At 53.4% G+C, this 12,356-nt stretch overlaps 6 protein-coding genes across 6 annotated transcripts; 2 read left to right on the forward strand and 4 right to left on the reverse strand.

Annotated features, from left to right (window-relative positions):
* Positions 1 to 1,685: 1,685 nt before the first annotated feature.
* Positions 1,686 to 3,067, reverse strand: Z519_09213 (uncharacterized protein; the record flags this gene model as incomplete). The annotated part of the gene is made up of 3 exons (XM_016766937.1): positions 1,686 to 1,836; positions 1,898 to 1,962; positions 2,027 to 3,067. The coding sequence occupies 3 exons, from the start codon at positions 3,065 to 3,067 to the stop codon at positions 1,686 to 1,688; spliced, it is 1,257 nt and encodes a 418-aa protein (XP_016617235.1).
* A 567-nt stretch (positions 3,068 to 3,634) lies between these two features.
* Z519_09214 (uncharacterized protein) lies at positions 3,635 to 5,626 on the forward strand (the record flags this gene model as incomplete). The annotated part of the gene is made up of 1 exon (XM_016766938.1): positions 3,635 to 5,626. The coding sequence occupies one exon, from the start codon at positions 3,635 to 3,637 to the stop codon at positions 5,624 to 5,626; it is 1,992 nt and encodes a 663-aa protein (XP_016617236.1).
* A 69-nt stretch (positions 5,627 to 5,695) lies between these two features.
* Z519_09215 (uncharacterized protein) lies at positions 5,696 to 7,840 on the reverse strand (the record flags this gene model as incomplete). Its single annotated transcript, XM_016766939.1, has 1 exon — positions 5,696 to 7,840. The coding sequence occupies one exon, from the start codon at positions 7,838 to 7,840 to the stop codon at positions 5,696 to 5,698; it is 2,145 nt and encodes a 714-aa protein (XP_016617237.1).
* A 540-nt stretch (positions 7,841 to 8,380) lies between these two features.
* On the reverse strand, positions 8,381 to 9,180 carry Z519_09216 (uncharacterized protein; the record flags this gene model as incomplete). The annotated part of the gene is made up of 2 exons (XM_016766940.1): positions 8,381 to 9,058; positions 9,124 to 9,180. 2 exons carry the CDS (start codon positions 9,178 to 9,180, stop codon positions 8,381 to 8,383), a joined length of 735 nt encoding a protein of 244 aa, XP_016617238.1.
* Positions 9,181 to 9,434: 254 nt separating this feature from the next.
* Z519_09217 (uncharacterized protein) lies at positions 9,435 to 10,364 on the forward strand (the record flags this gene model as incomplete). Its single annotated transcript, XM_016766941.1, has 4 exons — positions 9,435 to 9,686; positions 9,752 to 9,819; positions 9,916 to 10,043; positions 10,117 to 10,364. The coding sequence occupies 4 exons, from the start codon at positions 9,435 to 9,437 to the stop codon at positions 10,362 to 10,364; spliced, it is 696 nt and encodes a 231-aa protein (XP_016617239.1).
* Positions 10,365 to 10,469: 105 nt separating this feature from the next.
* Z519_09218 (uncharacterized protein) lies at positions 10,470 to 12,160 on the reverse strand (the record flags this gene model as incomplete). The annotated part of the gene is made up of 3 exons (XM_016766942.1): positions 10,470 to 11,579; positions 11,629 to 12,088; positions 12,144 to 12,160. 3 exons carry the CDS (start codon positions 12,158 to 12,160, stop codon positions 10,470 to 10,472), a joined length of 1,587 nt encoding a protein of 528 aa, XP_016617240.1.
* Positions 12,161 to 12,356: the final 196 nt, after the last annotated feature.

Genomic DNA, 12,356 nt, shown 5'->3' on the forward strand with positions numbered 1-12,356 from the left:
ACTATTCTATATATATTTCTTCATTAGTCTATATACACTACGTAACCTTATTCTATATACATCTCTACACTAGTCTATATACACCTCTCTATATAAGTATCGCCGAGATTACGTAATCTTATTCTATGTATACTTACGAGTGAATACTTATTAAATTAGTAGGATCGTAAATAGATTATAAATTAATCTATCTATCTATATCTCTTCTTAGGCTAGGTCTAATCGTCTATATATAGAATGCTAGGTGCTAGAAAGATCTCTCCTAAGTTCTACTATGTCGTAAGGCTCCTAGTACTAGGCGTAATTAGATAACGCCTAAAGCGCTTATGGAACGATAACTATTTTAGGCGTAACAACACTTATATGGGTTGTTCTGCGCCGAGTAGTTCTCTGGCCGCCCGGTCATGGCTGCATACATCTATCTATGCCTGTAAATTCCATTGCTAAGTAGTTAAAGGCTGTGATATATACAGCTTAAGCTATTTACCCTATTTCTAGAGGATATATGGTGTTCTCTAGCGTTTAGAGCGCCGTCTCTAATCGTCTTGCGCGGCCGCCGGCCTCTTGTTTCTCTTTATAAGAGCCTTAGATAGAAGGCCTTGTCGTCTCTCATTAAGAACGACGGCCTAGACGCCTTTCTTAGGCTTCTATGCCGTTAGAAGATCCTTTATTATTATCTCCTTACGAATGCTAGTAGTCTTACAGTACACTATATAGTACACCTAGCGTCGGCTCTTCCTCGAGGTCCTCTCCCTCCTACCACCACTCCTCCTTATTATATAACTAAATATACTCTTCTTTAAAAGGCTCTTTAGCTATTAAAGAATAGAGAGCCTAAGTAAACTAATTCATAGACTTATGATCTCGAAGTCGTCGACGATTGACGTGCCACTTCACACTCTGTCTATCTATCGGTGATCCGGGGTCTCTCATGATACCAGGAATACCTGTGGAATACCACAACATTCAGCAGCGAATATTGACCCCTTCGAAGTCCATTTCCGTTTCGGGACCTGAGCAACTCGCCATTTATTAACGCGAGCCATGATTAAGCGGTCCTGAGCTGTGGCAGTGCGATCTTGAGCCCGGTTTAGGAGCCCTGAGGCATGCTTGAGTAGCGCGAGCAAAGCCCTGTGCGCGTGGAAACGGTCCCACAACTTGGCCTCTGGGTTCCCAGTTTCCGGTGTTTCGCGTTCTTGGGAAAGCCGCCGGCGTCTTCTCTCGCACGGCTATTCTTGCCAGAGAATGCTTTCGGGGTCACTCTTCTGGACGCGCTGGTGTCTATGGTGGAGAATGTTTGACTAAATCTGAGGTAAAGTCTGGTAGACTATGCAAGACACCATCTGCCTTCTACGAGTAATTGAGTTACCTCAGATGCTCCAACAGGTGATCCTCACACAATAATGCCGACAAGTAGTTGCGCCGTCAATCCACAAACTCATTTTGGAGACAATATGTGTTGATTGTGGGTAATCTCAACCGATTCTGCTTGTGAAAACCGTGTGAGCGGTCGCAGAAGTCTTTCTGAGAATAACGGTCCAGGCGACGGTCCTGATTAGAGTCAATATCGCCCTGCCCTTCCAGAATTGTACATTGAACGCGATTAATATGTCAGGTATTAGTTGGTTGCACCCAGTATCTCGAATTATTCTATCGTTAGAGCCAGGTTTTGAGCACTTCGGCATTTATGCCTCCGAAGTAATTATCCCAGCCATGCCCATGCCTGTACCGACACACATTGAAGTGACCGCGAGACGTTTGCCCTGTCTTCTCAGCTCGGACAGCGCTGTCACCACCTGTCTGACCCCCGTGCAGCCGAGGGGATGTCCTAGTGCTCTAAACTCAGTTGTTAGCAAGCAAATGCATTGTGGATGCCAGTGCAGACAACATAACATACATGGCACCACCTCTCGGATTCACTTTTGCCCGATCAAGCCGGAGTTTCTCCACACAATAGACAGCCTGAGGTCGAACGCACCAGGGTTAGCGGTTGTGCACAGCTCGGGGAAGGGAATCTGCAGCCTACCATGGACGCAAATGCCTCGTTGATCTCGAACAAGTCGACATCCGAGGTAGACAGATTGAAGCGGTCCAAGATCTTGGGGATGGCGAGGCTAGGGCCGATGCCCATGATGCGCGGTTCCAACCCGACGACGGTGGCACCGACAAAGCGTCCCAGGATAGGGAGGCCGAACTTTTCCGCTTTGGAACGTTTCATCAGAAGGACGGCCGCGGCGCCGTCTGTGATCTGGCTCGCGTTGCCGCCGGTCGTGTGGCCTGGAGGCCACTGGGGAAAAGCACTCCGGATCTTAGCCAGGGACTCGGCCGTCGTGCCAAAGCGCACACCATCGTCGGCGGAGACGATGCGGGTTTCAAATTCTCCCGTTGCGGGATTCTTGAAGCGCACGCTAATGGGTGTGATTTCATCCGCAGGCCATCCCTCTCGCTGGGCCTTCTCGGCCAACTGAAAGCTCTCCGCGGCGTACTGGTCCATTTTCGCCCGGGAGATGTTGAATTCGGCCGCCACGTTCTCGCTCGTCTGGCCCATTGGCTGTTGGATTTGGCCTGCCAGCCGGTGGGAGTTGATTTTTTCATTCATGGGCGGACTGCCATTGTCCGGTGTCGTCGACATACTCTCAGCGCCCACGGCGATCCCGACTTCGATGGCGCCGGTGATGATCTGGTTGGCGATGGACTGAATGGCTAGCAGACCGGAAGAGCAGAATCGATTGCACACCGAGGATGCGGTCGTCTCGGGAAACCCGGCGGTCAAGACGGCGGCGCGGGCCAGATATGCTTGGTCCGTCGCCAGCACGTTGCCCACACAGACGTCTTGTACCAGGGCTGGATCGATACAGCTCTTTTCACGCACTGCAGAGAGGATTGCGATGAGAAGCCCTTCGACCGACGTGTCTTTTTGTCCTCCCTTTTTAGCTTTCGTAAGCGGAGTGCGCGTCGCTACGGTAATGACCACGTCGGACGGGGATCGCTGGAGCAGCAGTTTCTTCGCATCAGGCACCGGGCCCAGTTGGTTCATGATGATGTCCAGACGCCGTTTGCCGGTCATTGTCGAGGTTGAGTTTGCCATCTCGGAGCCTCTCGAAATTCTGCTTCCGAAAGGAAGAAAGGGCCACGTGGGAGGCAGTTCATTCTTTTCATGTTGACCACGAAAGAGCACATCGGAGTTAAGTCAATCTGCCACCCAGATGGCTGGAGATTATGTGAAAATGACTGCCTCGATGTGTTCTCTGAACTTCAATCAGCATGGACCATGTGATTTCTTGGATGGAAATTTCGCTTGTGCCGCGCGCTGTAGCATGCCTCGTTCCGGGTATCTCAAATATGTCGGATATCCGGAGTTCGTGCATCTCCGGACAGGCTGTCCAGCCCACGACCTCGGCCAACGCCACTATTTGCTAGGTCCGGCCTTCAAGTTGCAGGAATTCGATACGGCTATTTGCACGGCGACAAGGATGCGTTTCTGCCGCCGAGGTCTGGTGGTGCAAACAATTCTTAATCCTGGAGTGTTTTGCGAACGCTCAAGGCTGGGTACAATGCTGGAGGCAATTACCCGCCGCGAAGGCAATCGAGTTGAACACGATAGCCGGGCGCATATCGCTCGCGAGCAGCCACGATGGCAGAGAATACTCTCGCAAAAATGGCGGCCAATTTGGCCTATGCCACCGCCGCCGGTCTCGCCAGCTACGCGTATCTGGATGCCAAACTGGGGATTGGGGCGGACCTGAAGCAGCTGCGACACGAACACAGCTGGCGACGGCGGCTGGATCAAAGAATCAAGGACTTGGGAGGCGACTGCAGTCTTTACCGGATATTTGACTGTGCGGATCAAGGAGCAGAGGCGCTATGGTTTGAAAATCAGTCCTGGACCTACAAACAATTGAAGAGCGATGCAGATCGCCTGGCCACGATTCTGTGCCGACGCGGCATCAGGCCCGGCCAGTGCGTGGCGGTTTTCACAACAAACTCACCCGAGATGATCATCGCTTGTCTCGCCGTGTCCAAACTTGGGAGCGTTGTGGCATTGATCAACACCAATCTGCGAGATGCCACGCTGCAGCATTGTCTCAGCGTGGCCAACGCAGATTTGATCATTACGACCCCTGACCTGATGGCCTTTTCTCCACCCAGAGTCAGCCAACTGATCCTAGATCTTTACTCATTCGTCAAGACGGGCCCAGCAACCAGTCACAGAGATGAAGACGACGAACCTGATACGGCCGTGACCCGATTGACGTTGGACGAGCTGCATCGAACCGAAGCAAGTATCACGACGAGAGAACAACGACTCGCCGATGTGGCGGTATTGATTTACACGTCCGGAACGACAGGCAAGCCCAAGGCGTGTGCGATCCGCAACATGCAGGTCATGGCCACCTCAAACCCGTTGACGGCCGATACGGAGGACCCTGAGGTCTACTATCCGCTACGCACATATTCACCGCTGCCCCTGTTCCACGGCACGGCATTCTTCACAGGCTTGACGTACGTGGTCGGATGCTCGGGCACGTTGTGCCTGCGACGCAAGTTCTCAGTGACGCACTTCTGGGAGGACATGGTCCTGGCGAAGGCGAACCGTATGCTGTACATTGGCGAGCTCTGCCGGTATCTGATGGGTGCGCCGGCGTCCCAGTACGATAGATCACACGGGTGCATCGTGGCGCACGGGAACGGAATGAGAAAAGACATCTGGCAGCCATTCATGGAGAGGTTCGGCATCCCAGAAATTCGCGAGTTCTACCGGTCGACAGAGGGACTGGCCAAGTTTGACAACCACGGCCGCGGGGTCGTGGGGGCTGGCAAGATAGGATTTTCAGGGCTCCTGGGGAGGTTCTTCCAAGACCAGACGTTCCTGATTAAAGTCGACCCGGAAACCCAAGAGCCTGTTCGAGACGTCCGCACCGGCTTCTGCCAAAAGGCCAGCTTGGGCGAGCCCGGGGAGGCCATTGGCCGGTGCACGGACCGAAGCTTGCTGACCGAATACTTCGGAAACCCCGAGGCCACCGAGGCCAAAATGCTGACCGACGTTTTTCAGAAGGGGGACCTGTTCCAACGCATGGGAGACATGTTAACCCAGGAGAGGTCTGGCTGGGTTCAGTTCTCTGATCGCATGGGCGATACCTTTCGTTGGAAGGGCGAAAATGTCAGCACCGCTGAAGTTAGAGACTTTATCTGTGGGATGGAAGACGTCCAAGACGCTGTGGTATATGGTGTCAAACTCGACAAGTTGAGTGGTTTTGGCCCCGTTGTGGTGATACATGATCTGACCCGCTGCTGGGAAAATAGGTACGATGGTCAAGTTGGCGGCGCGGCAATAGCGCTGAAGGCCTACGACGCCGCGACCGAACAGCGTTTCATGGCCAACCTCAGGACATATCTCCGTGACAGCGGGCTTCCAGACTACGCGGTGCCGCGGTTGGTGCGCATCACGGCCAGCATTGGGGCCGGAGACACATACAAACAAGCAAAGAAGGATTTCGTGGGACGTAGTTGGCTTCCTCGAGAGAACATCCACGGTGATAATTTGTATGTTTTACAGAGGTCACTGTTCAATTCGTTAACCGATTCACTGTGGGAAGAGGTTCAACAGGGCAAAGCGATGTTGTAGGAGCGATCGTCTCGTGGGTTGGTATGGTATTCATCAATAGATGGACGCGCCAGAATGCTGCCAGCCCCTTCAGTTTGCAGGTTCAAACAATCCGTAAAGTACCTGGGAGTCTTCCATGTACGGTGGGTCCATTAGCCACTGAATGGCATCATCATCAGATGTCTGCCAGGAACCGAGATCTTCGAGCCACGTCGGATCCAGACCACTCATTGATTTGTTGACAAAGTGATTGTCCAGAGGAGGAGGATCACTCGTCGGCAGCACCGCCGGCGTCGAGGCCGATTCGCCCTCTTTCTGGAGTCGTTGGCTGAGGCTTTGCGTGGCAGCCGTGACGGTGCGCATGTCGACACCGACCCGCTCCATCAGATCGCGGATGATCATCAACGGCTTCAGGAGGCCGAAATTGGCCCCGCGCTGGATCCGCATCAGGGCGAGGAACAAGTACATCATCAGGTCGCCATCGGACTCGTGGCGCGTTACCACAGTAGCGGCCGAGAAGAGGGCGTAAGAAAATAGGTATGGCGCGTGGTGCAGCCCAAAAACCTCCTCATATGCCTTTGCCAGGCGACAAATCTGTTGCGCGGCCACTAGACATGTCTTCTCGAGCGAGACTCCATCGATGCCTACCTTGAGTGAGGTTAAGTGGCCCTCCGGCAGGAAGGGCCGGTGGACGAGGATGATGAGGGCGTGAAACGTCGTATGTAGGCTCAGGTGATGTGGTGTAGGCGTCGGATCTTCGAGCGGCCTGAAATGCAGGTACGCCGGCAGGCTCTCGTGCCAGTCATCGAGGCATTTGCGCAGACTCTTCAGGCACTCGGCCGCCTGGTCACTTGTCATTTGCACCGCCGAGGGCATGTAGAGCCTAGCAATGATATCATTGGTGATCTCTGCCAGCCGGAGCAGGGCGCTGAATGTCGGAACAAGGTGTTGTGGTCGCGGGGTGTAGGGACGAAAGGGTTCGTTTGCGTCCAGAGATGTGTCCACATATGGAGCCCAGAGCTCCAGATCTTCGTATGTGTCGAGAAAGATCTGAGGGGGTTCGGTGCCGATCATAGGCAGAGCTGGGGTCCGTCCAAAATAGAGCGATTGAAACTTGTCCATGATGTATGCCCCGTAGAAGATGCGTCGACGCATTTCCTGCTCGGCCTCGGTGAAGCTGATAACGGTGGGGCTTTTGGGGGACACCGGTTGACAAGGCCGGGTCTTGCTGGGATCCAGGTGCAAACCCATGTCAATGATCATGCGATATGCCAGGCCACAATAGTTCCAGCCGGCAGTGGGCGATCCGCTTGCTAAAAGGCTGGATCCCATGATGAGCAGGGCGCTGATGGTTGGTAGAGTCGATTTCTCCAGCGCATCTGCGAGTAACTCTTTGAACCGGCGCAAAAACCGGTCCTTGAGACTCTCTCCATCTCCACGACTTGTTCCATTCACGTGTGGTCGGGTGCTGTGCAGGGCTGATGCATAAAAGATGGCATTCCACAAGAGCTTGTTGGCATACCTTCCGTCTTCTACGCCGTCTTTCAGGACCAAGGGCCGATATGTCAATGGGAACAGCAGATGATGGCGGTTCCAATGGATTTGGAGGAGATGTTGGGCCGTTTCGGAGTCCAGGCCATCAAAACTATATGTGCCGAGCAACAGCGCCGCAGATTCCTTTTGCCGCTCGAGCGCGGCGTGCGCGACCAGCTGTACGCGGATGTCCTCGTGATCTAGAGGATGCGAGACTTTGGACGATGATGCCGCCTCCCGCCCGCTGCATCGTGCTGCCTCATCGCCTGGATCGTCGCCGGCATGATCGGGAGATTTGTCTTGGTAGTGGTATGCTGATGAGGGACCATGTGCGGAAATGGAGCCTTGGTCGTCAACCATAAAATTCGCCAGCCATGGCGATCCCTCGTGTGAGCGGCCCTCGTCATGGGCTGTAACCGACGCGGCTTTGTGTCCACAGGGCGACTGGCCGTGGGAAGAAACAATATTCGCAGCCTTGGCCGGGTTTTCTCTGGCTGGACTTATTACTGCATTATGATGTACTTGCAGGGGAACATCGTGAGTGACCACGTCGACAGCTCTGGAAGGCTCGGGTGTAAACTCATCGTCGGGGGCCGTCATGCATCGCCCACGAGACGGTCGGTCCTGCTCGGGAAGGATTCTTTGGTCCAGGCCCTTCAACAGATTTTCCAAGCTGAGTAGCTTGTTGGCCACGGAGGCCATGGAGTCTTGCTTGGTACGAGGGTGCCGCCGGGCATCATTCCCATAGAGACAGTCCTCGATGGGCGATGACCGGCACTGGCCACAGCGGGGCTGATTACCGTCACATTTGATCTGGAAGATGACGGCATCAGCGACGGAGTTTGGTAATGGGTCATCTCCTATCCACTGAAGGCTTACGCACCTTTTTCCGGCGGCATGCGACGCAGGCCTTACATTTCGCGACGCCAGACTGATGGGACTTGGACATTTCTGGGACACGCAACCGATGATGGATGTCTGAAGTGGGTGGAAGCGAGGACCTCCGGGACTGCTAGAAAGATATGGGGGGGGGGGGTACGGAGTAATTCTGGGCTCTAATAAACAAGCTCGGGGAACCCTAGGCTGCGAGCCGGCTCGCCGGGAGGCCGAGGGGCGCTGGGGTACGGGGTACCCTCGCACTACTGACAACACCCAGGGGCCATGGCATCTATTAATCCGCCCCCTGTACTCCGTACTCCGTACTCCATGATGTCTCGTCCGACCTGCGCCCGAGGCTCAGCTTTACTGGAACTTTCCCTGGCAGAATTTCCACGAAGAAATCCGACTGAAGATGTCCGCCAGAGATGGCAAGTCTCTCGCACCCCCATTTCTCGCATCCTGTGTGAGACCGCATGAGTACATAATCACCAGGGCCGACAATGGAAGCATCCTTATCACATACCTAGACTGTTCCTCAATCTTCTTGCACCTCAAATCATCGAGCGCGGTAGAGTGTGCAATGTGCACCGTGACCACATCATGACTGTCAGGCGCGGTGGCAACAATGCGTGTTGCAGAAGTGGTGCTTTGAGCTTCTCCGTGCTCCGATTCAAAGTCCTTCAGCAATGCCTCTCGTCTCTCTGAGCTGTCCAGCTGATATTTGCTCACCAAGAAAGTCAACGGGGTATCTTCACCGTGAGATTTGTTCAGTTCTGGGCAGGGGTCTAGCACGGGACACCAAAATCTCAGGTCGTCGCGGGAGGGAGGAGGTGCCAGTTCCTCCTGCGTGAGAGCCGTTTTGAACCTTCCGTAGGCCGTGCCAGCTCGATGGACCTCTGTCAAGGCCGCGGCGTTCGAATAGAGCTCAAAGCCACAAACGCGCAGCTCTGCTGGCACGACAGAAACCAACCAGCAGTAGCCGAGACAGTCTGGTTCGTCCGCCCAGCTTTCTTCGGCCACGCTTTGGAGAAGGGAGAAAAACTGCGACCCAAGGAGCTACGTCAGCGGGATATAACACGCAACGAGGGGCTCAAAATAAAGCTCACGCGCTGTTGTTTCTCTTTCGTCGCAAAGGAAACCGTGGGTAGGAGAAGAATGGCCATCTTCAGAGACTGTGCTTTGCCCAACTTCCTGGCCCAGGATGGTCAAAGGCGTGAGACCGCAATAATAATGCCAACCGAGTCCGTCGGGGGCAAGCCCAAGGTAAATTCCCCCCTGGTGTGTGGCGCCGGAGATGCACCTCCGGAGAGGGCGGGATGCTATCACATCGCGCTCCTTTTACATAGAGTTCAAGGGCGAATTCCCCCTCTATCTATTTCGGTGATACTGTACAGGGAAGACTGAACCATCTTCAACCATGGCCAGCAGCACGTGTCTGTCTAGAGACGAGTTCTATGCCACTCTCGCCGCGCAGAGTCGACCTAGCCATCGCCCTTCTTGGTATTTGTCGGCCGTCGCGTGTCTCGCTGCGCTTAACTATCCCGAAGAAGTTGCTGCACTTTACACGATCCTCTTCGAGTCTTATATTCCCCAAGGTGAACGCATGCACCAAACCAGGCTGATCCGAGAGGTGTTGACCTGCCTGGTGGGGATCATTGGGGCCGCAAGGGTGAGTTCTGAGACAGACCCCATGATTTGAGGTCTGGTCCATTGACCTTGGGTGTCTTGATTCAGGTTGGTAGCGCGTTGAGAAGTCTTTCCGATGTGACACCTAACGAGCTGCACGATGAACACTGCTACCGGTGAGTTGGTTAACACCATCTTTACAGGAGACTTTCTTCCTTGCAGACTGGCCTTCCAGGCTTCCAAAGGGACCAATCAATCTAATATTGTCTCAGGGGAAATGAAGACCACGAGGTGGCCGTGGCGCGGGGAAAGGAATTCCTCACAAGCGTGTACGGCGAGAGCAGCGAAAGGGGCGCGAAGTCGAAGAAAGCGAGTCCGGACTATGATTTTATCATGCGAGGTACGATTTTGACCCATTGCCGGATAAAGCCGATCTGCTCAGCGTAGCTGTCTTCTGATCCTCGCTGTCTCAGAGCTCCTTTATGCGCACGTCTTTTCATTTCCGGATATCCTGCCTGTCTTTGAGACCAGCCAGATCATTGTCTCGGCGCTGCTGGCCAGCGACTGTCCACTTCAAGCCTCAGGCCACATGCTGGGGATGTTACGAAACGGAGCCACCAGAGAAGAGGTCTCTTACGTTCGTGATATCTGTGTGAAGATGGTGGGTTACTGGGGAGTCAAAGCCTTTGCGCCATTCGTCGACGTACCGACCTTTCGCTGATTGGTAGAAGCGACGGGACAAACTTGATGACAACTACTGGAGTAGATATTCTGCGTACACAGCGACGGCCTTGTGGTCAAACCGTTGCGCTGGCTCTGGTATTCCCTAACTCGGAGAAATGCTCTGCTCTGTGAAACCATCGTTCAATTCATTCCCTTCAGATCGCGCTTGAGCTAAATCACCAGCAGGAGTTTCAACCCAGTCTTCAACACACTCTTTAGCCAGTGTCCAAGATCGAGCGCGCAGAATCCTCTCGGCCTCGATGAACACTCTTATGCCGGGATTGCCTTTGGTGCTGTGACCACTCGCTATCGAGTCCCGCGGATGGTGTAGCCTAATCGCAGCGTTGAGGAAGCCAGCCGCTTCAGTCGGGAGGTAGGAAACAAGGTCTTTCCGCAAGACCTCACCGAGTAAACGTGACAGAGATGCCATAGAGCGCGCTCGGGTGCTGCCAAGAATCTTTCCAATGCTCTTCTCTTGCTGGCAGTCAACATTGGTGATACTTGGATTGCCATCTCCAGGCCAGTGGCACCCTACACACATGGAGACGCCACAGACGATCCGCGAAAATGACGACTGGATCAGCTGGAGTCTGCCTCCTGTGCGCGAAATTCTGAGACCTGCGAGCTGTGCTCGATCTTCGACCGACAAGTGTTGTTGCCGATGATTCAACACTGGCCTGAAGACCGGGGTTGGCTCAGTCTTGGTATTACTACCCGACGAGACATAGTCTCGGAGATCCTTATGTAGAGGTTCAGCGATCTGCAACGTTTCGACTACTCGACCGATCAGAATGCAAAGTCTGACCAACTGAACGGAACTCAGAACTAGTGCGTTGTATTCACGGACAAAGTCCTCGGCAAAGATCGTGATTTTGGGATGTAAGATGGCTTTTTCAAAATCTTGCCGTCTGAGGGCGGTAATACTGTACTCGGTGTCCATGATTCGCGATCGTTCCAGGTTGGGGAATGAAGAAAGACGATCTTTGGTGTAGCACGACCACCAAAGACGCGTTTGAAGCCTCGCTCGACTCGAGTCGGTTTGGTACTTTGGGTTTCGCCTGTGTAAACCTATCCGAAACGCCAATGACACCGCTTGATCAATCCAGTACCGAGGATTTATCTCTTCTCCAGCGTCAGATTGTGAGCCATTCATCAAAAGGCATGCCGAAATGTTCGAATACACATCTTTGTCGATCCCAAGGCACCGAATCATCTACAAGATGTCAATTGCAACTCAAACAAGAGCTCAAGTTTTTCCCAACCTTGACGTTTCCATGAAAATGTTGGCAGGCTTTCCGCCTGGAGTCAAAGCCCAGCTCTTTCAAAGTAGAGAGATCGGTGAACTGAGATCCAGCATATAAAACGGCCTGTGTCAGCAAGAGGCTTCTCTTACCAGACTCCAGGTTGTCGCCATCTAGGTTTCGCAGGTAAAAGTTGTCGATGTCGAGGAAGGGTGTTGATGGATATACATAGCGCAGGAAATTGGCAAAAAGCTCGTCTCGGATATGGGGGCATGGCAAGGACAAGGCTTTTCTCTGTTTTAGATAGTTTATTTCGTCGACGGGCATGCCCTCGCTAAGAACTTGGGTATAGTGGGAGAGCAAATGCCACTTCTCATCATCGTGGACGCACTGGAGTTCGGAAGGACTGCTTCGAAGAGTTTCGAGCAAAAATTCATGCTCTGACTGTGTGATACGCCCCAAGAGACGAATTTTTGATTCCCTATAGAAGTCAGTGTCGCCTAGAACAATGCCGTCGCAATGGAACAAGGCATTACCAAAGCTCTGTATCCATATCGCCCCAATTGTTTGACACTCACTAAGGCAGGACACATCGCCTTCATGGCACTCAAGAAAGGCGCTGAGTGGAGTGACGAAGATTTGGTGATGAAAAATTCCCAGACTCAGGTTAGCGATTCAAGGTTGGCGAGGTTCGATGCACCCGGAGAAGGCGGAGTTGTTGATCGCCGCAACGTCTACAGCACTCGCCA

Source organism: Cladophialophora bantiana (genome assembly GCF_000835475.1).
Source record: "Cladophialophora bantiana CBS 173.52 unplaced genomic scaffold supercont1.14, whole genome shotgun sequence".
Lineage (NCBI taxonomy): Eukaryota > Fungi > Ascomycota > Eurotiomycetes > Chaetothyriales > Herpotrichiellaceae > Cladophialophora > Cladophialophora bantiana.